At 38.5% G+C, this 27,915-nt stretch overlaps 1 protein-coding gene across 3 annotated transcripts in view; it reads right to left on the bottom strand.

The window, feature by feature from the left end:
• Nucleotides 1-27,915, bottom strand: part of LOC308604970 (uncharacterized protein) — a 199,749-nt gene that overhangs the window by 10,618 nt on the left and 161,216 nt on the right. For 2 of the 3 annotated variants that reach the window (XM_081214604.1, XM_081214605.1), the window contains 3 exons: nt 25,432-25,620; nt 21,064-21,173; nt 19,473-19,514 (listed from right to left, as the gene is read on the bottom strand). In XM_081214604.1, the coding sequence (XP_081070730.1) occupies nt 19,473-19,514; nt 21,064-21,137 (116 nt within the window). In that variant the 5' untranslated portion in view covers nt 21,138-21,173; nt 25,432-25,620. The remainder of the gene's footprint in view (nt 1-19,472; nt 19,515-21,063; nt 21,174-25,431; nt 25,621-27,915) is intronic. The other variant, XM_081214606.1, reaches the window with a different exon arrangement.

Here is a 27,915-nt window from a genome sequence, read left to right as displayed (position 1 = left end):
AGACATAATCTTCAGAGTGGTGGGTCTCCTAATGCCAGCCAAAGGCATGCTGTCCCTCATATCAAGAGTCCTGAAGTCAGAGACACCAAGAGGGAAGTCTGAAGGACCTCAGCAACAAGGACAAGGCTCAATTCAAATATCAGCCGTGGCCAGAGGCATCCAATGCCAGATTCGTGGGTTTCAGTCAAGTTAAATCTGTCCTTGGCAGGCTTCAACCAAGAAAGAGCCAGAGGCAGCCAAAGGCTGGACAAGCAGAGTGGGAAGCAGCATGCAGGAAGGCAAGGTCTTAGAGACGAGCTTACCAGGCTCTCTTTCTCACCTGCAGGAGTTCAACCGGAAGCAAGCCCTACTCAGGGCAGGGAGAAAATTGAACTTGCAATAAAGCTCAGAGGTTCAGTTATCACTCTGGACAGTATATTTGAATTACTAAATTGAGACTATCTTTTTTTGGCAACTGCTATGACCTAAGGACTCTGATTTTCCAGGAGGCCCCACAAGTCATGGGACCATTCCCAAATTTTATATAGGAAGTGGAAAAGACAGTCCCAAAGGGTGGGTTTTAACAGTCAATAGAGGAAAAATAAATTTATATTCTGATTGTATCCTGAGTCCTAATTGTTCAGTGTAAACTTTACACATGTGATTCCCTCTCAATTTAGCGGGGGAAATGCATTCCGGTGTAGTGCTAGAACTTTGGGAATTTGCTTAAATTATTTCTCCTCCAAGAAACTATTGATAAGTAAGTTTAATCTATCCACTATCTCTCTGTGGACAAACTAGTCTTGTGTTTGTATATGCATGTTTATAAGCTTCTAGAGCACTATTATTTATCCAAAGAGTCTACATGTTTGTTTACTTTATTCATAAATCAAATGATATAATTTATTTTAAGATAAAAATTTAACTAAATGTTAAGTTCATTAGAGGATCAGGACATTCTCTAACCAAAACTTTGGTCCTCTTCATCCTCAGTAAGTGACGGCTTTAGATGATTGGAAATCTTTGGTAGAAAAAACATTCAGGCTGAAGTGTTTGCTACATAACTGTTTTCCTAGATTCTGAGCTCAAATTTCCTTATCACTACTTATTGTCCTGTGCTTTTTTTTCTCACTCACACATCATCATTTAGTGAAACAAACATATAACCCCCAACATCAGAAATAAACAAAGCTGGTAATTCCAAAACTTAAAAAAAAAGGAAACACTCCTTGAATTTTAGGATTTTAGGATATAAACTGTGATTTTAGGATATCAGTTTGGATTCCTTTAAAATGTCACACACACACATTTTGCCAGAGAATGTAACTATAAATATTTTGTTTTAAAGTATTTAAAACACACTTTAAAATGTTACACACACACACTTTGCCAGAGAATGTAACTATAAATATTTTGTTTAAAAATATTTCTCAAAGGATTTGTTTCATAAAGAAAACATCTACTTTGCATATAGTCTTAGCACTGAGGGCTACATATCATCCCTGGAGAAATAATTCTAAATACACAATTCACTTTCAGACATGTTTTGTGTGGCCTATCTTTTAATTTAATCTTTCCATTATCTGCTCTCTTGTAACAATGTAAATCAAGCTTCCCCCTGGATTTTATATCACTTGAATAACCTTATAAATTACTTTATAAAATTGGTCATCTCTACAAACTTTCTCCAGCCCATCTCTTGATCAAGGCCACTTACCTCCCATTTCCAAATAAAGTGCAAAACTAAAAATAAACAAAACCTTATCTGCAAGCAGATAGAATTATAGCTTAACCACAGAAGAAATCCCCAACCTAAACAAATAGGTTAAATATTCTTGAAGAAGAGCTTGTTAATGATGCTAAAAACTCACTCTAATTTCTTAGGGGTTCAGGCTCCATGCAATGCTGGACTATACTAATACATCTACAGATTGACACCTCTCAAATATTTCTTTGTCAAATATCCCTACATTATATTGAATCTCTGAGTTTAAAAAGTCATTATTGCTCAACCTTGCCAGCTATATATAACTATATTATTACTCTCAGTTATTAAAAATGATATGTATTCATGAGGGAAATATTAAATGCACCCTTGCTTTATGTTATATTCAGAGCATAGCAAAATACTTGGTGTAGAGTGGTGCATTTTTTTGAATAAGCTTTTGAAAATTAAAGGAAAACAAAACAGTGTAATAGAAAAGTGTAAGCTCTCAAATCCCAACACACAAAATAATCATTGTTATATTTTGGAGGACTATCCTCTAGGCATCTTTTTTTTTTTTTTTTTTTGCGGTACGCGGGCCTCTCACTGCTGTGGCCTCTCCCGTTGCGGAGCACAGGCTCCGCCGGATGCGCAGGCTCAGCAGCCATGGCTCACGGGCCCAGCCGCTCCGCGGCATGCGGGATCTTCCCGGACCGGGGCACAAACCTGTGTCTCCTGCATCGGCAGGCGGACTCTCAACCACTGCACCACCAGGGAAGCCCTAGGCACCTTTTTATGTACTATGTGACATGTATATTTTATATCACAGGTAAGCATGAAATTTTATGAACTATTTCCACATTTCCATTTAAATGGGATCACATTACACAGACAAGCCATTCTTCACTCAGCAGTGGATGAGCCCAGGTCATTTATGTTTATATCACAGGGTTGGGCCTAGGCAAAATTGTAAAGTAGATAAAGTTCTATTTAGATTTTTCAGCTTCTCCCTTTTTTTCTTTCTCAACTGCCCATCTAAACCCACCATCAGAAAAGGATCCAATGTAGACCCTGCTCCCATTCTTGCTATCATTTAGAAAAAAGAAGTGGTGTCAGTACTCCTTACATGATAAACAATAAAATTCCTCCTTGATGTTTTCATTTCTTGGGCCTTCCACATTTTTCATAGCCCATCATTTTTTGTCTTCAAAGATACATGCAATTAATGTTCCTTCCTGGTTAGTCTTTAGACAGGAGAATATCAGTTTGTTTAAGCAAATGAAGTTTCTAAGCAGAATGTCATTTTAAAGAATGAGGTGGGGCTTCCCTGGTGGCGCAGTGGTTGAGAGTCCGCCTGCCGATGCAGGGGACACGGGTTCGTGCCCCGGTCCATGAAGATCCCACATGCCGCGGAGCGGCTGGGCCCGTGAGCCATGGCCGCTGAGCCTGCGTGTCCGGAGCCTGTGCTCTGCAACGGGAGAGGCCACAGCAGTAAGAGGCCCGTGTACCGCAAAAAAAAAAAAAAAAAAAAAAAAAAAAAAGAGGTGTCCACATGCCTCACGGTCATTAAGCAAATAGAATGTATATAGGTCACCTAGCTCTTAGTTTGAGTCAAGTTGTTGTATCTATGTGACCTCAGACCTTCACATTTTCAGCCGGATTTAATGATAGTGTTAAAGTCTCCAACCACCTCCTCGCATCCCAGGAAAGGAAGGTCAGGAAAGAGCAGCCTCTTCTCTATTCTTAGGATACCTGGTACCTGCACTGCTACTACAGAACTATCACACTGCATGGTGCCCCCATTCAGGTACCTTTCTCTCTTCACCACAGCTCTTGATGGCAGAATTAGTGCCTTAGTCATCTTTGCTTCTCAGCACCCAACACAAGGCCAGGTTCAAAATATATACCAAATATGTTTTTGTTAAATGGATGACATCTCCTCCCATAGGTGTATACACTTCACATATAAGGCTGATTATTTTCAATGAAATGCTTATGTTCTCTCATTATCTTAAATCTGAATTTCTGTGCAAAACCTGCTACTGTGTAGCAGCTTCCATCGGGAATACAGATACATTCCTTTTGACAAACAGATAAAATAACAAGCTAGGCAGAATTTCTGCAATACTTTGAGAGATGATAAATATTCACAGAGAAAGGGAAAAAGTAATCCAAGAACAGGCAAATATGCCATGATTAAAGTGAAAAGCAAAGGTGTTTTAAGGTGACCCCGAGGGAAACATGAGCCCTCAGAAAGGTCAAAGTGATCATTTCTGCATTGAAGCTGAAAAATCAAAGAGAACTACAGAAAGTTTGATGATTCAGAACTATGGTAATCCTGAAATAATCATCAAGATAGAAATTCAGCTACAGAAATAAAAAAGGTACAGCATCAATTCTTCTGAACTTTAGTGTCAGTGAGACTGATTCAAGAAAGATACCTGTAACATTTCTGTAACAGAAATGTATCTATTACTAAGACATTTTCACAAAAATGAGAAGTTGGGGATCAGTCATAAGAAAGGCAAACAAAAACTTGACCATTTGCACAAATTTGGTTGACTGAAGAATTGCCTTTACCCACAAGGAAGGCAAAGCTGCTCCCACTGGAACATTCTCACATCTGAGACTTTCACTTGGCTAGTCTACATCTGACTTAAAGCAGCTGAAGGCTCCGGATATCAATCATTTATCATCAATGAAAGGAACTGATGGTACAGTTGAGAGTTTGCCCTCAACTCATTATCATACCTAAATTAGTTCCTTATCTTTTTTTTTTTTTTTTTTGCGGTACGCGGCCCTCTCACTGTTGTGGCCTCTCCCGTTGCGGAGCACAGGCTCCGGACGCGCAGGCTCAGCGGCCATGGCTGACGGGCCCAGCCGCTCCGCGGCATGTGGGATCCTCCCGGACTAGGGCACAAACCCGTATCCCCTGCATCGGCAGGCAGACTCTCAACCACTGTGCCACCAGGGAAGTTCTTTTTTTTTTTTTTTTTTTGAGTTCCTTATCTTTTGAGATTCTCTTGGAAAAGATGTGGTTTTTGTTTTTTGGTTTTTTACTTTAGACTTACTACTAGCTATGCAAATCCACCTAGGTCAACAGGCCCCAAACCTGACAGAAATGAGATGAACCCTAAGGAAATCAAATTGTAGGAAAATCACTTTGTTTTCAATGACACTTAGGGCACTAGGAATGTACTTTTTCAAAATTCTCTGCTCTCTGCCAAGAAATGCAACACGATGTGAATAATGAAAATACATACATAATGCAAAGTGAAATGCAGTCCATAATTTGCACATCAGTAAGAGTTTTTCTCCTCAGGCTGATCGACTTCGGAAATTAAAAACAAGGCTGTTTAAAAACCAGACCAACAGCATCATTAAATCGGAATGGAGGCCAACCGGATACGGAGCCATGATAATGGCGCTGTGTTTAGTCATCTGAAGAGAAGTAATAACGGAGATTCATAATGAATGGTGACAACACACATGGCAAGTGATTGCTTTGGAGGGCACCATGATGGACAGCAGGGAGAGTTCTTGGTTCACCCCAGGACACATTTTGGAGGTGCCCTGAGCCTAACATTTTGAGTTAGCATTTTCAAAGAGTTTGGAACTAAAAAGTTGAGAGTTTTTGATTATAAGCAAGACTTTTCCTGTGATCCCCTTCATTATAATTTGATCAACAACTTCAGCAAGATCATGTTCCTCATGTTCTTTCTGTGCTCAGGTGAGAAAAGGGCTTTGATGGCAGAGCTTATTGTAACCTTAGTGAGAGAGCCAAGAAACACTCCCAAGAGCACTGCGAGAAGAGAAGGGAAATTAAGACCTTCTCTGAAAGAAAAGAAAAACCCCAAATCTATTTTCACAAGTAATTATTTCATCATCCTATGGACTTACAAAATGATAGCTATCCTCAACTGCTCTTGCCCATATGTCCTTTCAAACATACACCATATTCCATAAAGAACACTGCACATCTGCTCTTAAAATGAATGGCTTTAACTGCTGAGCTGCTAATGGGGCGTCTTCTCCCGTAGAATTTCCACCCATCTGCACACTCTAATTATCACATCCTCTTTAGATCTTATCTACTTCAACCCTTTTCCCTAAATGATCATCATCAATCCTACCCATGGTATCTCTAAATGTAGGAAATGAGTCTGGAGTAATAATGATGCCAGACCATGTTGCCATCTTCCCTTGAAAAAGAAAAACAATGGAAGTTTCAAACTTCTCCCCCAAACAAACAAACAGCAACAACGAACATCAACCACAGTCAGACACAGGCTCCTGATGAGAAAAATAGTCTACCGTCAGGCTGAAATTGTGACAAGAAGTTTATACTTGATAGAGAATTCTAGACTCATGAGAGGATATTTCCTGGAATACTAGGAAATTCTCTGCAACTTGTGGCAGGGAATTACATAAATATCGTACTCAAGGGAATCCCCTCTCTTCTTTTGGAACAGAAAGTACACAGGTTAAGGTAAAATAAACATTATTCTAAATTCATTATATCCTTACTTGCCCTAGTCTTTAAACATTGTGGGTACATTTTGAATCAACTGGAATTTGTAAAAGTCACAAACCAAAGAGGCAAAAGAAAAAGGAAATAGAGAAAGAAAGTAAAAGACTTTTATCAGCTTCTCTTTGACTGTATAGCTTTGTTTTTATGGCAGTTGTTAAAATGAGAGTATGTCAGGAAAAAAATTCATTCTGCTCATATGCAATTATCACCTAAAATAACACCGTTTTCTCTGTTGTTCGTGAAAATAAGACATTTACAGGGCAAAAGTTTCAGACCAGATTTATATCAGGACTGGGGAGAGAAAACAGAAGCTGCTCTAATAATTCCAATGAGAAAGTATGTTGATGCAAAAATTTGAAGCTTACACACTGTTGGAAGAGTTGAGGGGGCAAAAGTCAGTGAAGCTACTGCCACCAATGCCAGCTGCCAGAAGCACAAAAGTGGATGAACCTCACCAGCATACCTGGAACAGTCTGAGAACTTCTACTGTACACTCCCCAGGCTCTTGGCAACTGTTCCTGAAGAATAATAACTTCTTCTCCACCACCTTCCAAATCTCGTGAGAGTCTGTCTCATTGGCAAACTCTCAACCAAAAATTTGGGAAAAGATTCTGGTAAATGGAGGTACAGGTTCTTTCCCTGCAATACAGAAAAGAATAGAAGAAAGATCTGGCAACCAATATTTGTTGTGTGAATGTGTAAGTGGGGAAGAAAATGAATAAAAGAATTCTTGTCTTAGCAGCGTAAAGCCTTTCCAAGCTATACGGAAAATTAAAGTATAAACAGAATGAGAAGACGAGAGTTAGTTGTGTTATTTGAATGTTTAACAGCTGTGAGCTAATGTAGCCTGAATGACTGACTTCATAAAAGGGTTCCAACTACTATGAGCTGGAACTGGTTTGTGTTTTTAGCCTTTTTATTTTATTTAGTTTAGCCTAATTATTTTTTTATATTGGCCACCCCACCCCTTTTCTGATCAGATAGTCTTTCTCAGAATTATGTAGTCATATTGACTAGTTTTCCCCTTAACAAACTGAAGTCACAATCCAGTTTTGCTTCCCTAAGATTACTCCCCCTTATCATCGTGATTGAAATTTTGAGTTCCCAATCTTTTCAGTCATATATTTACACAGAGCCTTTGGTCAATTCTAGAGATGGCAAGTCATGTTCCTGAGAATAGATTTTAGCAATTTAATTCAAAGAGCAGCCTGATTCTCCTTATTTCTTAAATTATTGCTTCATGCGCATCAATATCTGTTGATTGGTTCTGCAACATTCCTAATGTTTCCATATTTTCATTGGTTTTATTAAATCGGCAATGATGTTCTTAAGAAATAAGCAACTGATATAGTCGGTAGACTGAAAAAAAGCTATATGTTAAATAAAAGGTAAGAAAATTTCCGGAATGATGATTAAAATATCCTGCCACCAACAGTGACAGTTCTAAAATATTACTGGAGTCAATTTTTTTTAGAGTATCATTGTTTTTAATACTATAATAATATTTCCATGGAAACTCCACTGTATATTTTATTACTGTATAAATCTCAGCTAATATGGTGCTTAGGATGCAATATGAATGCACCATAATAATTAATTTCAAGTAGCTCTAATAGATACTGGAAGTTTCTTTTAAAAAGTATAACCATTAATTAGATATTCAAATGACAATACTGTTGGCAGGAAAGCAAGTCATGATAAGCATGTCTGGGCACAGCCTGGTATTACTTGGTTTAGCTCTCCCAGAGGTCATGATGGCACACCACATCACTGGTTCTTCCTTGCCTGGCTAAAAACCATGCCAAAACTCATGAAGATATGGCACTTCAATAGGAACCATGCTGAGTCCTGATGTGCTCTGCACAGCAGCCTGAAAGTGCACAAAGTACAATGTCATGTGGAATTATTCCTCGTCCAGCACTTCATTCCTGTAACTAACTCCCTCACTCTGCTTTTCATTCAGCACATGGCAGGTACTGAGATCCGAGAGGGTTTGTGAAATACAGAATGAGACATGAACTCTATAGCCACTAATGAAACAGTGTGTTTATTATTTTTTTAAAGTTTATGTGTATTTTTATGAATATTCTTTAAACAGGAACAGCAATTTTTGTAAGGATGAGAAGAAAGGGCATCCAGGAGGTAGGTAGTCATTTGGAAAATGTAGCCACTTGTATGCATTTATGAGATACATACATTTCTGGCGACATTTACACTTCTCACCATGTGCTCGCTTTTTTTATTGAAAGCACCCTCTGTAGGCTTCTATTAAAGAGGTTCTCACAGATTGCTAGAAATTGGGATCCCTGTGGGAATAGGATTTAGCATGGGTGACTTTTAAAAGGTCAGTGAGTGTCTCAGACATTGGCCTGTGCTGGAGGATGCAAAGCTTGGGTGGATCCCAAGAGGGAAGGCAGCCTGAGAGCTAGGGTCGCCAGATGAGCTTATCTGAGTTAAGGATGGAGGAAAACAGGGGCTGAAGAAAAGAGTTGAATTTACACTTCTACGTAGGGACAGCCCTGAGCAAAGAAAATATTGAAAACTAAGGTTGAGCAAATAATGGAAAGGAAAAGTTGAATGTGACAAAGGAAAGGCTATAACAACAAGGCTATGCATGGAAAAAACTGTGTCCCATTTTCTAGAACCTATAATTTATCCATATCACGTTTGCAGATATCAACATGTGATTCAACACGTGTGCCTGTAGCAAGATTTCACAGTATATTGCTTGAAAAAGTCTTATTACCCATCTGGTACTGTTATCTAAAAATAGTTTTAATACAATAAATGACATTATTTATATCTTATTTATATATATTTTGATGAATTTTTTAGCTACAGAAAATATTTGATTATGAGCATATAGCTATGCCAAATTGATAGATATAGATGATAGATAGACAGGTAGATAGGTAGATAGATAGATGATAAATAGCTAGATACTCAAATGCATATGTATTCTTATCCAGAGTAAGATATATATATTAAGTGAGCATTGTCTTTGATTAACTAGTTAAAATGCAATTAAGGTTCTATGCTTGCTAATTGATTTTACTAATCAATATCTCATTAACAGTCCAAACACAGCAAACAGGCACTCTTTTAGGGAGTGGAGAGGGGGAAGGGCACAGAATAGGCATTAAACTGGTAAACATCAAAACCTTGCCCTAATCAGGCAGCTATCATGACTTTGAGGAAAGGGCTTTTGTGATAGGAAGAGTCAGATCCTCTAAGGGTCTAGTTATTGTCCTAGCTTCCTGACCAGAGGTACCTACTACACTGTGGTTACCTGTGGATATTATTTTAAATTAGCTGGTAAAAGCTCAAGGTTCTTGGGGATTAGGATATATAAATATAAACAAATAAGCAAATAAATAAATAAATATTACATATTGTGTTCCTTTAACTAAATTCTTTTAATATATGTCTTTATGAAATCTAAGGTGAAAAGAACTCCTTATAGATTCAGTTAAAGAGTCACATTAACTGGGTGAGCCTGACCCAGCGACATCAAGCAATTATCTTGGTGCCCTAACTAGGTAAGCAAAGTTTTTAAAATAGCACCTAAACTAGGATGGTTCCCATCTTAAGTGACACAATACTGTTTGATGTGTGTTAAAAGACAGCAACAAGAAAAACTAATGGGAGCAGTAATTGCCAAAGTTTAAAACTATATTTTAAACAAATGAGTCATAGTTACTGTTGAAAATGATCCATCGACCCTCCAAAAAAGGTCTAGTCTCTAGACCAATAATCTGACCCATACCTGTCTGAGACCATCTTATTAGCATCTCATAAACTCCTTCTGACTTTCCACGGATTCTCCCCCTTTGCCTGAGGACCTCACACTGCCCCTGCCCCTGCCCCTGCCCCTCCCCAGGGTCTGAACCTGGCCCTGTTCCACCTCACTGGTCCTCATAATCTCTGGCAGATAATCATGGTCCATTTGCAAGGTTTGGCCAGGTCATTTCCAGTTCAGTGCTAGGAATGCCCTCATCCTAATTCACATGAATACTAGAAAATAAGCCCAGTTTTGACAATCAGCTTCCAAGGACAGCATTGTTTTAATGCCTCATCACATTGGCATTACTCTTTAAAATATTTAATGTCATCATACTGTTGACTTTTCCAAGACTTGGCAAATGCACAGAAATATGTATATAACTATCAAGGCTCACCTGTTCTTAATTTACCTTTATTTACAAGCTTGTAAATAAAGCTTGTGATGGAATTACTTTGCTTTTGGCACTAATAAATCCTACCTGGCGATAGCAAAGTCTATATTAATTAGACAAAGCATAATATTGATTTAGATATTCTGCTCCTAACAACACTTATTTTCCCTGCTGCTTTGTCAGCATCTCAATTGTTTTGCTAGTCTAACTTCCAACACAACAGATTGCTTTGTAGTTAGGGAAAAAAGACTCTACAATGCATTTATTGCCATTTAAATAATCCCTCTGTGCTTTTTAAAAATTGGATTCAAACAGCAAGAAAATAATGATGGCTCTCTTCTAATTGGGTTCAGGTGCAGCATTTATTTTAAACTTGAACTGCCTTGTATTGATCACAGTAATCCATTATTAAAAAGTGTGGAGTTATTATCCTGGTGGCTTCTTTTAGTTTTACACCCTTTTGAAAAATACTTCGTCTTGAACAATGCAGATACACCCAGCTGAAGTAGTCTGAAGCCAAACTCCTGTATCTCAAGGAAATCATAGACTAAACCTTTACTCGTAGGACTGGATCCTCAGGTCATTGCCAGAATTCATCTTTTATCCCTTCCCAAGCAGAAATGTTCAGTTAAAGGACTTCTCTATAATTATGAGCCAATTTAATTGGCTGATATTCAAATGCTTGGAGAATGGCTGACCCAGCCTAAGTGTCTAACCCTGTGCAGAAGGAACCAAGGGTGTTCAATCATTTTTTTCTCCAGTGTTCTTCCTCCCATCAGGACTGGAGATCACCCATTTTCACTCTTTCAGGCTTAGACATGTGTCCCAGGCACAGATTGGGACAGTGATTTTCACCTTCTTATAATAAGCTCTCCTTAACTCCTTACTTTCCGAACACAAAGAAAGTATCAGTCCTCTTATTCCTCTTCTAGATAATGTGACTAGAAGACAAGTGACATTCTGTTTTACATGACAATTCAGAAATACCCTCTCCATATGCAAGGGGTATTACGAAAAATAATACTTGAACTTTCTGTAAACGCTTCTGTGAAAAAAATTACATTTATGAAAATATAAAAGGCAAGTTATCATAGCAACACAGCATTAGGGTGAATACACTCTATCATATTAGAGGCTCTTTTTAGTACACTAATTAGTGTTGAAAACCTTATACATGTGCAACGTGGGCGAGTTCACATGGCTAAGGGAACTTGAACAATCGTATTTTCTGGACTTGCTTGGTTTGACATTAAGCAAAATTCACATAGAATCATATGAATTCACTTGGATGTATTAATTTAAATTGTTTACTTAACCAGTTGATCCCATTAGCTCTCCTAAGCTTCAGGAAGATTCTCAAGAGAGAGCTTTGCTGTCTCTTTGGATTTCAACATATGATCTAGAGCAGTGGTCCCCAATCTTTTTGGCACCAGGGACCAGTTTCGTGGAGGACAATTTTTCCACGGACGGGGCTGGTGGGCAATGGGAGATGGTTCAGGCGGTAATGTGAGCAAAATGGTTCAGGTGGTAACGCGAGCGATGGGGAGAGGCAGATGAAGCTTCACTAGCATTGCTGCCATTCACCTCCTGCTGTGCGGCCCGGTTCCTAACAGGCCGCCGACCGCTACCAGTCCGTGGCCCGGGGGTTGGGGACCCCTGATCTAGAGTTCCATTGTACAACATGCATGACCTAGGTCTGCACTGAAAGTGATGTAGAGCATCTAATGATGAATGAAACACAGTCCCTGTCCTTAAGGACTTCACATTCAAAAAAGAAAATAAGGCACATGCCTCCATGATTTCAACATACGACAGTAGAGTCCCCTTTGAAAACATAAAATCTTACAGAAGCATTATACAAGATAAAAATCTAAATTCCTTACCAAGGAATACAAGACTCTTTATGATATTTTTTAGTTCTACCTTTCTAGCCTTATCTTCATCCACTTTCTGCTTTATCCTACATTAAGCCCCTAAGGATAACAATTCTGAGAGCTCCCTTAGCAATTTGTGTTTATCTCTAATGTAATGTGTGACATAATTTAATAAATGTTATTTGAAAAAATAAGTAAATGGCTGATATTTAGGAAAGTGATCCCTTCCACACAGTGTAAGCAGAGAAGGGTAAATGGAGGGTTTGGCATTTGGACAATAAAAGAAGGGTAGGATTTTGATAGAGACAAAGCTGCAGGGTATTTGAGATATGGCCCCAATGTCTGGAAATTTCAGTTGCAAATAAGTAGACTGGGCTTGGTTTCTGCAGCAGAATAAAGGCCAAACTGAAGATAGATTGGAACCAGAAAGAGATCATCTATTTTGAAATGTTGGAAAGCATCATTATTGGTAGAGCTGCAATATGAGATTACTATTTAAGTGCCAAAATCATAAATTTAGCTAGAGATTTTTAAAGATTAGATGTTCTTGTATCCTAAAAGAAATGAATTCGTAAAAAGTGCTCTTCAGTATAAGGAAATGGGTTTTTTAATTGGACAAGTTGGTCAGGAGGTTGCGGCAGCCAGACTATACATAATTTGTCTCTGAATTTTCCCCTGGAAAAATTCATGCACACATCCTGCTTTCTCTCAACAGTTTGTAATTGTTTCAAGGGCAGAGCCTTTAAATTTCCCATGATACACAACCCAGTAAAATAAGTGCTTGCTTATAAAATAATTATATATATATAATATTATGTATAATAAGTCATAAGTTCTTGCTTAGTACAGCAAAACATCAACTTTTAAAGAGAGCATAAATTCTATGACCATAATATCAGAGAGAAAGGATGAATATAAAGTAGAATAAAGATACATCAACTTCTCGTTTAAAATTTTTTTCTTCATGGCTCCTTCTCAAAAGAGGGGTAGAACTGAGTATGGCAAGATTGTGCTGGACTAAAGAAATCTGACTAGACTGAGGGACTAAGTTGATTTGGAGAAAGTTGAGGTTTTTGTCTTTCCAAATTGTTCTGATATTCTCAGGAAGAATATTATCAATTCAGAAATTGACTTTCACAAATTCTAGGAAAAAAACAGCCAAGTATGCAAACCTATCTTGGTTGTCCTATCACGAACCTTTTGAATTTTTTAGAATTTCTTCTTCCTATTGACCTATATGTGTTCATGTTCCTTCTTGTTATGGAACATTCTCCTAATCAACCCATTCCTACCTTTTATTTCAAAATTATCAGTAGGTGTTCCTTACTACAATTTTTTTAAAGTTCTATTCTGATTAAAGAGATGGATAATATTAAGTGATAATCATACTTTCCAGAGGACTTTGTACTACAAAAGATCATCCTTTTGCATTTGTATGGTGGACATAGAATAGTCAGAACAGATTTTTCAATACCAACTCTGCTGCTTACTAGATGTGTATTTTGTTCGATTGTTGTTTTGTTTTGTTTTGTTTGAGCCTCAGCAGGACTTTGTGAGGATTAGACATTATATACATATATATATAATTTGTCATGTGTATATATATGTATTTATACATATAGTAGGTGCTCAATAAATGGTAACTATCTTTATCTTTATCCTGAGTTTCAGTTATACTTACCTACTATAAAAGAAGCTGTGTAGTGTGGTGATTAAGAGCTGAACTTTGGAGCTAGACAAGATGGGTTCCCATCCAAGAGTTATTATTACCAGCCATATGATCTTGGACAATCTTCTTAACTGCTCTATTTTCTAATGCATAAGGAGAAAATAATAATATTTACTTTGAAGGGTTGTTGGAAGGATTAAATGAGTAAATGTACGTGAATAACTTAGAATAGTGCCCTGAACAATGTTAATACAAATATCAGCATTATCTTTCTTTTGAAGCAATCCACTCTCATCACCACTCTGTGGATAAATGGATGCTCGCAAATCTCTCCATCTTTAAAATCTTGAACTCTAACACCCAATTTTTCTAAAGACAACCTTTTATTCTTTCAGCCCCTTACTCTCCTATTCACCTCCCACCTTCTTATAGATGCCGTTAGAGGTCCCTTGAAAGTCCTCTTTCTCTTTGCCTCTGGGTTCCTACCTAAGTTCACTTTCATCCTGACGTTGTGTGATGCCACATAAATCCTTTCACTCCTCCCAACTTGTATGGTAAGTCAAAAAATTCAAGATCTTCTTTTGAAATCAAAATGGTTCTACATACTTTTTGCATTCTTCTTCCTTTCCCATTTTTTATTAAAACCATTTTTTAAAGATTTCTAGTAGTTTTGGATAATCCTCATCATTTATGTACATTATTGATACTTTATTTCAAGGCAAAATTAAAGAGCTTACCTTGAAGTTTGCGAGAGGGTGAGTGTGATAATATGGTAGATGTTACTTGGCTAAATACAACTGGTATATACTTATCGGCAGAGACGGCCCCCTCCACCACCTCCCTCTCCTTGCTAATACCCTGGTGGAACAGCCAGTGAGAGAACGGAGAAGACCAGCTCTGCATTGTCCCCCTGTTTGCAGTTGCCTTTTTGCTTTCTCGTCCATCAGCCTGGGGAAGACTGGGGAACAAGCGATCCTGGATTGAGGAGGATACACTTCAAGTTTTTCTCATCTTGACTCTATTCCTTCCTGCCTCTCTTTATAATAACTAAGTAAGGGAGGTTGTGTGAAGGATTCTTTTTAGTGAGAGGGGTTGAATTGAAAGTCTTCTGTGTATTCTGAGGAACACATCGCTATTGTACATTCTTTTTTTTTTTTTTTTTTTTTTGCGGTACGCAGGCCTCTCACTGCTGTGGCCTCTCCCATTGCGGAGCACAGGCTCCAGACGTGCAGGCTCAGTGGCCATGGCTCACGGGCCCAGCTGCTCCGCGGCACGTGGGATCTTCCCGGACCGGGGCACGAACCCGTGTCCCCTGCATTGGCAGGCAGGCTCTCAACCACTGCGCCACCAGGGAAGCCCCAAAATATATCTTTTTATATTTACTCTTTTTGCATATTATCACTAACATTTCCTTTAATACTACGTGATTTTTATCAACTTTGCAGAGTTAATAGTGAGACTTTTTGATTAAAAGCTTTGCATGGTTTATAATTTGGAAAAGATATTTTTTTCCTAAAGTGTATTTGAATATAATTTCTGTTCCACTTTCTCTGCTTTTATATGAAAATACTAGTTATACATCTAAATATCATTTCACTTTTGGCACCATCTTTCTTTTTCTTCTGTATTCTGGATGCTTTAAAATGGGTTTATTGAGGTATTGTATTGACATACAGTAAACTGCACTTATGTAAAGTGTATAATTTGATAAGCTTTGATATATATCAAATCTTAACCATAATCAAAATAATGATAGTATCCATTACCCTAAATTTTTCTCATGTCCTTTTTTAATTCTTCCCTTTCCTTTCCTTCCTGTTGTCTTCTCTTTGTCATGTCCAGGCATCCACTGATCTCTTCTATAATGATAGACTAAATGTGCATCTCCTATGATTGGAATCACATAATATGTACTCTTTTGGGTGTCACTACTTAAACTCATCGTAATCATTTTGAGACTCATGTACATTATTATGTATATAAATAGTTCAATTCTTTTTAAGTAATTTTTATTGCATAAAGATACCACAATTGGTTTATTCAATAACTTCTTGCTTACTCCAGGTTATCCCAATTACCTTGTGTGTTCAGAAATAAAACCCAAAGAATCCATCTTGTAGAAATATATTTAGCATGTTCTCACTCTGCAAAGAGCCTATGGGATATGTAATCCATGGGACTCAAATGTACAGGACTTCATACATATGCTTGATTCATGAATAAATGTGACAAATGAAGTGGGACTAATTGGGAGGAGGGTGCTCTTTCTTTCTCTATTTTCCCCAAGTTTCTGCCTTGGCCCCTAGGGGATCTTGCACTTGCCCTACTCAGGGTGGGTGTTGGAGAAGCACTTTGGGGCTGTTCCTAGCTCCTCTCCTCAGGAGGAGGGGTCCCTAAATTGACTGGTGGGACCCAAGTAACCACTGGATACATTTAAATAAAGATCAGAATCACTGCATCTGAGGCTGAAGTCTCTCTTTTATCTCGAGGGCCCAGGTACAAAGTGAAATTCTCCTGGGCAGTAGTTGTAAAGCCTTATTCTTGCTTCTGGTTCCTGTTCCACATAGGCAGCAGGGTAAACTGAGATAAAACGCTGATTTTCAACATTTGCTTCATGATTGATTCTCCTGGGGACCTTTAAGAATTCCAAAGCCCAGACCAAAGCCCTGTCTAAGTCATAGCCTTTGCAGATGAAACACGGGCATCAGTAGTTTTGAAAAACCCTCAGGTGACTCTGAGGTGTAGACAAGTTTGAGAAACACAGCCCGAAGAGAAATTAAGAGGTCTGGTTCAAACCGTAAGTACCATTCAAATGTGGCAAATTCGTTTGTCATTTAAAGTTCAGGAGTTGCTAAACATTGGATGCCTTAGCCATCTACTGACCTTCAGTTTCCTCTCCATTCACCTGGCTCCTTCAGGGACAAGACAATCCTTAAAAACACTGGCTCTGCCTATACTGGAAACAGTAATATCCTCTCTCCAACTTCTCCTAACACAGTGCAGGTGGGAAATAGTACAGCAACATCCAGTGGGGCAGTGGGAGCCAGAGAGAAAACAGTATGGAGGTTCCACAAAAAAATGAAAATAGAACTACCATACGATCTACTCCTGGGTAGGTATCCAAAAGAATTGAAACTGGGATCTCAAAGAAATACCTGCACCCCCGTGTTCATTGTAGCATTCTTCACAATAGTCAAGGTGTGGAAACAACCTAAGTGTCCGTCAAAGGATGAGTGAATATAGAAAATGTGTTATGTACATACATATAATAGTATTCTGCCTTTAAAACGAAGAAGTTTCTGTTGAAAAACCAGCTGATAACCTTATGGGGATTCCCTTGTACATGCACCCCAATGTTCACTGAAACATTATTTACAACTGCCAAGAGATGGAAGCCACCTCAATGTCCATTGACAGATGAATGAATAAAGAGGATGTGGTATATATATGCAATGGAATACTACTCAGCCATAAAAAAGAATGAAAAAAATGCCATTTGCAGCAACACGGATGGACCTAGAGATTATCATAAGCAGTGAAGTATGACAGAGAAAGACAAATATCACATGATATCGCTTATATGTGGAGTCTGAAAAAAAAAGATATAAATGAACTTATTTACAAAACAGAAATAGACCAACAGACAGAAAACTAACTTATGGTTACCAAAGGGGAAAAGGGGGCAGGGATAAATTAGGAGTTTTGGATTAACATATACACACTGCTATATGTAAAACAGATAACCAACAAGCACCTACTGTATAGCACAGGGAACTATACTCAATATTTTGTAATAACCTATAAGGGAAAAGAATCTGAAAAAGAATACAACTATACTTCAATAAAAAAGGAAAAGAAAAGAAAAAGAAAAAAACGCTGCCATTTGCAACAGCAAGGATGAACCTGGAAGACGTTATGCAAAGTGAGATGAGCCAGACACAGAAGAAGAAATATTGTATGGTTCCACTTATACGGGGTATCTAAAATAGTCAAACTCACAGAAACAGAGAGTAGAATAGTGGTTGCCAAGGACTGGGGGGAGGGGAAATAGGAGTTTCTGTTGAACAAGTTTAAAATATTAGTTATACAATATGAACAAGAGCCAGAGACCTGCTGTACAACATAGTGCTTATATTAACACTGCATTATCCACTTCAAAGCTTTAAGAGGGTAGATCTCAGGTTAAGTGTTCTTACCACAAAAAAATATAATAAATAATTTTTAAAAATGTGTGTCCATATGTCTACTTGGATACCATAGAGTTTGAAAGAGGGATGTTCAAAATCTGTTTAACAGAGGTTTGTTTTGTTTTCTTTTTCTGAAATGCTTAAAATAAATAAACAGCTGGCCCATCCCTAAAAGAAAAAAATATGGTTGTATTGTTTTACTCAGAGGGAACAAGCCTGAGAAATAAATGAGGAACAGCTGGGACAGCATGCTAGGTTATCTGCTTTCTCTTTAAGAAGCAGTTAGACCTACTGGGGAAAAGAAGCAGGGAAAATGTATGGAGAAAGAGGGATTATATTGGGAGGAACAAAGAATCACTTGAGGGACTTCTGCGCTCAGAGCAGTAGCTGAAACGTGCTAATGATCAATTGAACACCTGCCATTTTAATTAGCACCTAAGGATAAGCTGACATTGAGAGAGAGGGTTGGAAACAGCAAAATGGCCAGAGAAGCAGAAGCAGCCCAAGGTCAGAGGGAAAATAAAGAACCCCTGTTTCTAGACAGAGGTGATTATAGTTTATTAGCCAGAGGGAGTGTGATTTGTATTTAGGAGTTGTTTTATTCATTAGTATGTCTTTATGAGGTAAAATTTGGAACAGACACTAATTTGTGGATTGTCTCGAGAAAATTAGATTTGATATAAACTTTTAAAAAAATGTTCCCTTGTAATCTAGAGATTTTCCAAAATCAAAATAGCAAAGAGTACATGAGACTCAGCCTAGTTTTTCAGGAGTCACACTTCTAATAATTTGAAGTACTATCCAGTTGTGTAGCAGTAGGAAAATACAAACTCCCATTACTTACAAGCCTGGTAGCCAAAGGTAGCAAAAATCAAATTTAAATAAAGATCCCTCATAAGTAATTATGTATTGAGCAGTGGAAGGAGGGGTGGGAGGAGTCACATCATAAACATTCTCAATGTCACAGATTTGGGGAAATGTTGTCTCATACTAACACCTACCTTAAGAACCTAATTTCCAGCTAGTGGGGCTGTCTGATCATTGATTTGCTCCCATCCTCCAGGGTCCATGCAGTGTAGAACTACTCTGACCTGGAACCAAGTCCATTCACACCTTGGTTAAACCTTTTCATATAGGACTGTGTCTGTCTGAGGATAAAAATCTGTCACCAACTGTAAACCCCCCCTCAGGAAAGATCATCAAGGCAATATCATGGTTCTCAGCCTTTCTAAGATCAAGAGAATGGAGTTTAAGCCACAAGTGGGGTCTGGAAAGTCCCCGCTAAGCAACACATGAAAGGTGTGATATGTTCACTCATAAAGTTAGGAGGAGAGAAGGACATCAGAAATTACCTGAGGGTCACATCCAGGTTGAGCTGTTTTCCATGTACATTCCTAGGAAAAAAGAGAATGAACATTGATAGATGTTCACATATGCAGAGGAGCAACGTAAGACCTGAAGTCGTACGACCACTAAGGACAGAGCCAAGCCTAAACCCTTATCTCCAGGCTCCAGCCATTTCCTAATTCAGAGTCTGCAGAAACATACCCAGGAAGATTATGCATGGTGAGGTCCCTAAATATATCACCAATGAAAATACACATTGATCAAAAATATTCCAGAATTTTAGATATTGACATAACTCGTCACTGCAATAATTTTCCAGGAGTATGTGAACAAAAGCAATTAAAAAATCAAGGCTACTGGGCTTCCCTGGTGGCACAGTGGTTGAGAGTCCACCTGCCGATGCAGGAGACACGGGTTCGTGCCCCGGTCTGGGAAGATCCCACATGCCGTGGAGCGGCTGGGCCCGTGAGCCATGGCCACTGAGCCTGCGCGTCCGGAGCCTGTGCTCCGCAACGGGAGAAGCCACAACAGAGAGAGGCCCGCGTACCGAAAAAAAAAAAAAAAAAAAAAAAAAAATCAAGGCTACTCTCACTAAACCTAGTTCTGCAGAAAAATATATTCTGAAACGTGTGATTAAATGTGACTTAAATATGTAATGACTGTTTCTGTGTGTTTGATATCAATTTTAATCTTGTTCTATAGTCGTACTTGAATTCAGGTTTTTAGCCTGGAAATACATTTTCTGATGATGGGATACTAGCATATTTACATGATAGTCATATTTCATAAGTTTAGTAACGCTATAGTAAATTATGCTGATCTTTTCATGTACAAGATGTTCTGGGGGTTTTGCGTTCATGTTTGTTTGATTGCATACTTATTTGTATTGTGGTCAAAATAAGGCAGATGGCCATGAAAGACAAAATGAATCGTACTAAGCAATGAATGAGAAGAAAGAAAAGGTCTTTGCTTTCTGATCCAGGAGAAACCCTGTGCCAGGTTAAATTCTAGTCCCTCAACCAAAGAAAATAAACCTCTTTCTAAAACCCTTTAATCAATTTTAAAGAATATAACTATCTAAGTAATTTGCATTATCTCCTTTTCTTGGGCCCTTTTAAATATACAGGTCGTGTTTGAGTCATTTTTCCCATGACGGGAGCTAATTCACACCCTGACTTGTATTTTAAGGTTTAGGAAAGAGTCATTAGTCAAGATTCAATCCTACTTCTTGTTCTAGCATCTATGAGATTCTCAATAATTGCCAAAGTTTTCCTTGTAAGAATAAGAGCGAAAGCCTTAGGACTTCAGAGTTTTCAAAATCACATCTCAGCATATTCTCTGTGAAATGATGCCCATGTTGACTTTGGCTCAGATCCAGACACATCAGGAATTTAGGAGAACAATAGTAGATCAATTAGTAGAGTTCCTTGTTTTTTATTTATTTTGGTTTTGTTTTATTTTTCAAAGACACCACCTGAAGTGAGCAAAGAAATTAATATACAGAAACAGAAAAGGTATCTGTTAGTACAACTTTATGTAATAAATGTTGGTGAAAAAATTGATTATATATACATGTATATATACATATACATATACCTGTTACTGTTACAATGTAAAAATCCTTCTCCAATCCTGTAATCGTGAGAGACTCCTCCTGTCCTTTGATTCATTTTGGCTGGCAAATTTCTTGCTTATAACAAATGAATCTGGAGGAAATGAAAAATTCATTTATTTGAGTGAATTGTTTTCTTTTAAAAAAATTATCCTAAGAAAGCAATAATTGTACATAACAAAGAATTATACGGCACATGTTTTTACTTAGGTCAGGATGCAGCTAGTTTTTTACTTAAACTTGAGAAGGAACAAGTTTTTTTTTAAATGGAGAAAAATGCCTTGGTCTGGCATTTACATGCCTTATGAATGTAAATATCACATCTCATCTTTCAACAATGGAGGTGCATATGGATTAGCACATCTTAGAAAACTGGGAATATGCCAAAAATATTCCCGCTCATTATTGCCCCAAGATATTGGTTAATAGGGAATAACTCACTGAAATACTATTTAATATCCTGAAGTACTATTTGATATTGATTACTTAAAATAGTATCAAATACTATTTGATACTATTTAAAGTAATGAGTATTACTTAAAATATGCAGGTAAAGATGACTTCTTGTTTAAACTTAGAAAGTTCTTAGAACAAAACATTTTCTGATACCAGACTTTTAGTCATGAAGATCTGGCTTTAGTTTTCTCCCATTAAATGTTGTTAAAACTGGCCCAAAGTTACTGGGGATTTTGTAAGAAATAGTTAAATTGTTCTTTAAAAATTTTATTATGTTCAAGAAGCCTATTTGAAGCATGTAATGCAAGAAACAAAGATCAATAAAGCATGGTCTCTAAAAGGGTTACAATCTACTAATCAAATATACATATACTAAAAGGAACAACAAATATATTACATCTGTACATGTATCTGGGTATGTATATATATATTTATATATAAATGATTATATATAAAATATATGTAGTATATATAATTATATATAGTAAATAATTTATATGATGTCATATTTAATGTAATAAAAATATAATCATATATATATATAAAATAAAGGAACCAGAAGAGTGGCATAAACAAAAAACAATGGACTTAGTGGAAAGAGAGTGACATCTGGGTGTAAGAAATCAAAGCAGGTCTTGTGGGATCTGACAGGGATCTTCAAGACCTCCAGAACGGCTAAGTTATCAACAACAGAGATGAGTCTATTTAGGTGCCCAAAAAAAAAAAAAGGAAATAAATAAGGCACTCATTACAGCTAAAATCTGCAAAGACAGAACGTGAAAATACACAATATCCAGTATATGACAAGAGAGTGTAGGGTGGTATAGTTAAGCCTGGATATACACTTGCTACCAGCACATGGGGGACATTTGAAAGCCAGGCTGTGAAGTTAGGTTTTATCCAATGGGCTGAAAGCACTGAAGGTTTTTTGACCAGGGAAGTGACAAAGCCAGAGCTAAGATCTGGACGGTTTCTGTTAAATACACATGGTTGAAGAGATAGAGGAAGCAGGACTGCTACTCAGAGAACCTGTGTACAACAGCACAGGAGAGGAATAAAAAGGAGCCAAGGGAGGGGAAGAAGGAGAGGGGAAGGAGGAAACAAAGGTAGGAGATGTTTCACAGGGAGCTGGTGACTAAAGTATGTGTGGAACCCACAAGGGACAAGGGACGGACTTTGTGAGCCAAAATGGCGGTGCCACGATTCTCAACGCAACAAAGTCAGCCAACAAACATCTCCTGAGCGTTTGCTGCATAGAAGTCCCCATGAACTGTGCTACAGGGTTCGGGGCCCACAGAGATGAGTAAGACAAGGCAGAGTGCCCTCAGGGCTTTGGTAAACCCATGGAAGAGGAAAGAAGGTCAACAGCTATTCCAACAATTCAAACTTAATCACTGCTTAACAATCAGGAAAGGGATTTTTGTGGTGGAGCCTGTGGTGAGGAGTAGGAACCAGAGATCCTACTGAGGGGAAAGCCTAGGGAACATTCGGGAAGCATGGTACAAAGAAAGAGGATTAGTTCGCCAAGGAAAAATGACCGAGCCATTTAGGTATGAAAAGCATAGGAGAAGAGAGCAAAAAAGTGTTTTGAACTTGGGATAATACGGAAGGAGGGATGAAGGAAACAGAACGTTGACAGAAGCAGACTGGAGGCATATAAGAGTAATCCCAAGTTGGCAGAACTTTATTATTGAATGAGTGTGCAATGGAAACCGGCCCAAACTAGTTTCATTTGGAATGATAATTTAAATGTGGGTATTTACCTGCCAGTTCCCCTGCCCAGATGGCGAAGCTGAAGTTTTTATTTACTTCTGGGGGGCAGGGAGGAGGTACAGTATGAGCAATAGAAGCCTCCAGTTTCTCCCTGTAATGTGCCCAAGTCTAATTAGCTTCTTAGTATTGATAGCTGATCAATACTAAAAATACATGAAATCAATACATGAGCAGTACATAAAAACATGCTTGTATAAGTCTGTCTTGTTGGCAATTGAATCATGATTATTTTAGTGGCCTTTAAAAATTAAAAATAATTTTGGAGGTGTTTGAAAATGTAATTTTTTTTTTTTTTGCGTTACATGGGCCTCTCACTGTTGTGGCCTCTCCCGTTGCGGAGCACAGGCTCCGGATGCACAGGCTCAACAGCCATGGCTCACGGGCCCAGCTGCTCCGCGGCATGTGGGATATTCCCAGACCGGGGCACGAACCCGTGTCCCCTGCATCGGCAGGCGGACTCTCAACCACTGCGCCACCAGGGAAGCCCCTAAAATGTAATTATTTTGATGGCATTTAAAAGCTATCTCCCCCGACAATAAAAATATGATAACCTTGAATTATATATCCACACCATGAAACATAATGCAGTCACTAAAAAGAATGGATGAGAAGTCAACCTTTTGACTTGGAGTGATTTCCACAAAAAAATGGTGAGTGGAAAAACAAGATCAAGAAGTATGATTAATATGATGCTGGTTTTTTGTATACAATAAACCAATGCAAAACTCCCTATACAACTGTACTTGTATATGCAAATTATGACTAATGAGCTTGCAGAAAATATGCAACAACACATCCTAGGTGCCCACAAAGATTACTTTAAGTAAAGGATTATATGGGTGGAAGGGAGACCAGGTGGTGATGAAGCCAACATAAAAAGAAAAAAAATAAATAAAAGACTGCATTTGAAAAAGCAGATGTGCCATAATTACATCTACAAATGCATGTAAAGTTTTGCATATATGTGAAAGTGCACTCGGAATATGTTTACAAAGAAATTTGGTTTAATAAAAAGGTAAAAACACAAACAGATCTAGTAAGAGGGTATATTGAATTTCAAACAAGATGAAAGGAGGAGCAAAAATCTGGATTCACTTTCAATTTATTACCCCCTCAGAGACTATTTCTGTTTCTTCTGGTGTTCAAAGTCAAGTCTTTGGAAACTAGGCTCCCTGAACATGTCAATTTTGTTTCATGTATGAGCTATTCCTGTGACATCTCCCTTATATACATCAGTTACAATTGAAGAAAACTGGCTTTTTTTCCCCCAACTGTCACAGAGTAATCCTTCAGAGGACCTGTTGTCTCTATCTGACTAGTTCAATCATTATTTGCTTTCTGCCAGCACCTGAAAGGCAGAACTTTAGTTGTGGTCAACTTCCCTACTTAATCGCAGATTTTCAAAAATTTCCTCCAAAACTGGATGTTACACTGAGTTGTATTCTTGGCTGAGCTTCTGTGATACTGTAGAGCCTTCATTACTCTGCTTCTTTCCAGCATTTATCAGCAAAGCAGTTCAAAGCATCAGACTGCATTAATGAAGAATTCCCCTTGGTCTCTGCTGCCACTACCAAGTCGGGGCTAATCTATAGCAAGAGATGTCTTAAGTAGAGTTAGGTCAGCACAAATGACATGCAATTTATGGTGAATAAATGAGCATTGTGCTAGAGAGTTCTGGAGCTCCTCATATCATACGTTTTCTCAGGTGCTAGGGGACACTTTTCTCCATCGTTGCCTATTCAAATCCTCCTAATTCTCAAGGCTCAACTCAATGGCTTCTCTCACATCACACTGTCACTAAATCCTCTCCAGCTAGAAGTAACCTTCAGTCCTTCTGGCCCTTTCCTGGCCTGCAATAGAAATCAATCTCCACCCTTTTCTGGTATTTATCATCTTCTACCTTATATAACAATACTGTAGCTTGTTGTCTGTACTTTCAGAGTTAACTTCTGAAAGAGTAGGCACACTTTCCCATCAATTGTGTTAAGCCACCAGCACACTGCTAAGAGTAGCTACATGATCAGTGTTCTTTGACCAAATCATCCCTCAGCTGAGACGGGATGCTGAGCCACCATCTTGGAGAGGATCTTGGAGATTCTACAGGGAGTTGGATGTGTACTCACAACGATATTCTCTATTCAGAGATATTTTGATTGGAACTCTCCTCTTGATCTTTAGTCAACTCTATAAATGCAGAGACATGATCAGATAGAGCCCACTCCTTCTCATGAAGCAGAAGATGCTGTTCATGCTGTGTCTTTCCCAATTGAGCAAACATAATCATTGTTGTGTTTTGACAATCTGTTGGTATTCTAAAAACGAAAACCATGTTAATTTGTGTTAATTAGCTGATACAAGAGCCTGCTGGGTCTAAAAGAATAAGACTTAATGAAACTTGAGATTATGTATTCCAATCATACATATGGAGGTAATAACTAATGTCGATGATGAGATCAAATAAACATACATCCATACTAATGTGCTTTTTAATCCCCTTCCTCTGACTGAGATGTTCTCAGGATTGCCTAGCAGTATAACAGACACAATTAAGACTACCCAAAGAGTCTTGAAATATAAGGAAAATGCCTCATTGTACTTTTTCAGATGAGCAAATAGATCATGGCCATAAATTTCAAGTACATCACCTGAAAAGTTGTTTACAATTTAAAGGAAAGCATACTGAGCATATTATTTGAAGATAAAACAAACAGGCTTTAAAAAATAAGCATAGCCCATGCTTCCCAACATTTGCAGACCCTTTTAATCTGGTAGTAGTAAGTGTTTTTGAAGAAGAAATAAATAGTGAAAGGATAGAGAATCATAGGGAAAGGGAGAGGTTCTATTTTAGGTGTGGTGTCTGGGAAAAGAAAGCAAAAGTAGAATGTTTTTGATATTTATAATGCCTCTAGATTGCACCTGCTCTAAAACCATACACACTACTATCAGAGACAGCTGATATCTCAAGCATTGCCTGTCCTGATCAAGAATCAAGGATGGCTCGTTCTCTCAGAGGTCTTGATCTAGGGTCCTTTAAATGTATCTTCAGCCCATCCAGAGACCTCTGGGAATTGTACACAAGGTTTTCTGTAGCTGTCTATGGTCATTTTTCTCAGGAATATAAAAAAAGTTTACAAAGCAGTAAACTAGATGATGAATTATCTGTTTTGTATCCTGTTGTGCAAACAAGCCAGCAAGAACAACATCACCAGAGACAATCATGAAAACAAGAGGATGTAGGTGTCTTTCATCGCCCATTGCTTTCTGGAGCAGCAGAGAGGGCTGTAGGGATCCAGAGGGGAGATACAGCCCTTGTGTTGCTGACTTTTAGTTGCATGATTAGGGGAGCACCAACACCCTCCAGTGTAATCAAGACCAGGTGTCCAGGCCTTAGGGTCAGAGCCAAGTGGCCCTGGTAAACCCTTGGACTCCAGTACTACTCTGCTACTGCATTCGTCAGTTGTTGGGAGAGGTTGGGAGGACTGACCCTCCCTCTAATATTGTCAGATGTAGTCAGGGAGCTGGGGTCCATGCCTTATGGTTGCAGCTGTAACAGAACTTCTAGCCTGAGCCACACATGCTGAGATGGGTTTGGAAGGAGCAGGGAAGGCTGTAGGATGAAGTGGAAAAACTCAAGTTCCCTGTTTCTCACTAAAGTTTAAGACCTGGCTGGGAATAAATAGGCTTTACAGGGAAAACAGAAATCCCTTGAGTGATCCCTCATTTCAGGTAAATACTGGTTGCCCTCCTTGCTCTTATTTTGAGGCTATAACAATCCAAGCATTGGTCAGTGTAAGAGAAGCCACACAGTGCTTTTTCCATTCTCACAGGTACAGTTCCTAATGCCATCACCAAGGAAGCTGTTGATCATGTATTCATTTGTTTGGTTATGTTTGCTCATGTATATCCTGATTAGTGGACAAAGAAGACGTAGTGCCCAAAGGGAGTTATTGTGGTAAGACCCAGCTTCCTGGCGTCCAGGTGCTCAGATGGAGAGAATGAGAAGAGGGCGAGAAAAGCAGGAGAGGCTTCTGGAGAATGGCTGTGGGGAACAGAATCCCAGGGGTGCCAGAGGACTGTGGTGGTACCATGTAATGCTGCCCCATCGCCCTTCACTTTATTTACAAGCTAGTTGCCGGCACCCTCTTTTTTTTTTTTAAACATCTTTATTGGAGTATAATTGCTTTACAATGGTGTGTTAGTTTCTGTTTTATAACAAAGTAAATCAGTTATACATACACATATGTCCCCGTATCTCCTCCCTCTTGCGTTTCCCTCCCACCCTCCCTATCCCACCCCTCTAGGTGGTCACGAAGCACTGAGCTGATCTCCCTGTGCTATGCGGCTGCTTCCCACTAGCTATCTATTTTACACTTGGTAGTGTATATATGTCCATGCCACTCTCTCACTTCGTCCCAGCTTCCCCTTCCCCCTCCCAGTGTCCTCAAGTCCATTCTCTAGTAGGTCTGCATCTTTATTCCCGTCTAGGCACCCTCTTGTTAAAATATATAACTGAGCATCTGAAGGAAGGTTGAAGATTAAATCACTTTTTTTTTTTTTTTTTTTTTTGCGGTACGCGGGCCTCTCACCACTGTGGCCTCTCCCGTTGC

The sequence above is a fragment of the Mesoplodon bidens genome (assembly GCF_964165515.1).
Source record: "Mesoplodon bidens genome assembly, chromosome: 17".
Taxonomy (NCBI): Eukaryota; Metazoa; Chordata; class Mammalia; order Artiodactyla; family Ziphiidae; genus Mesoplodon; species Mesoplodon bidens.
Note: the sequence above shows the minus strand (reverse complement) of the source record. Positions and strands in the feature narration are given on the sequence as shown.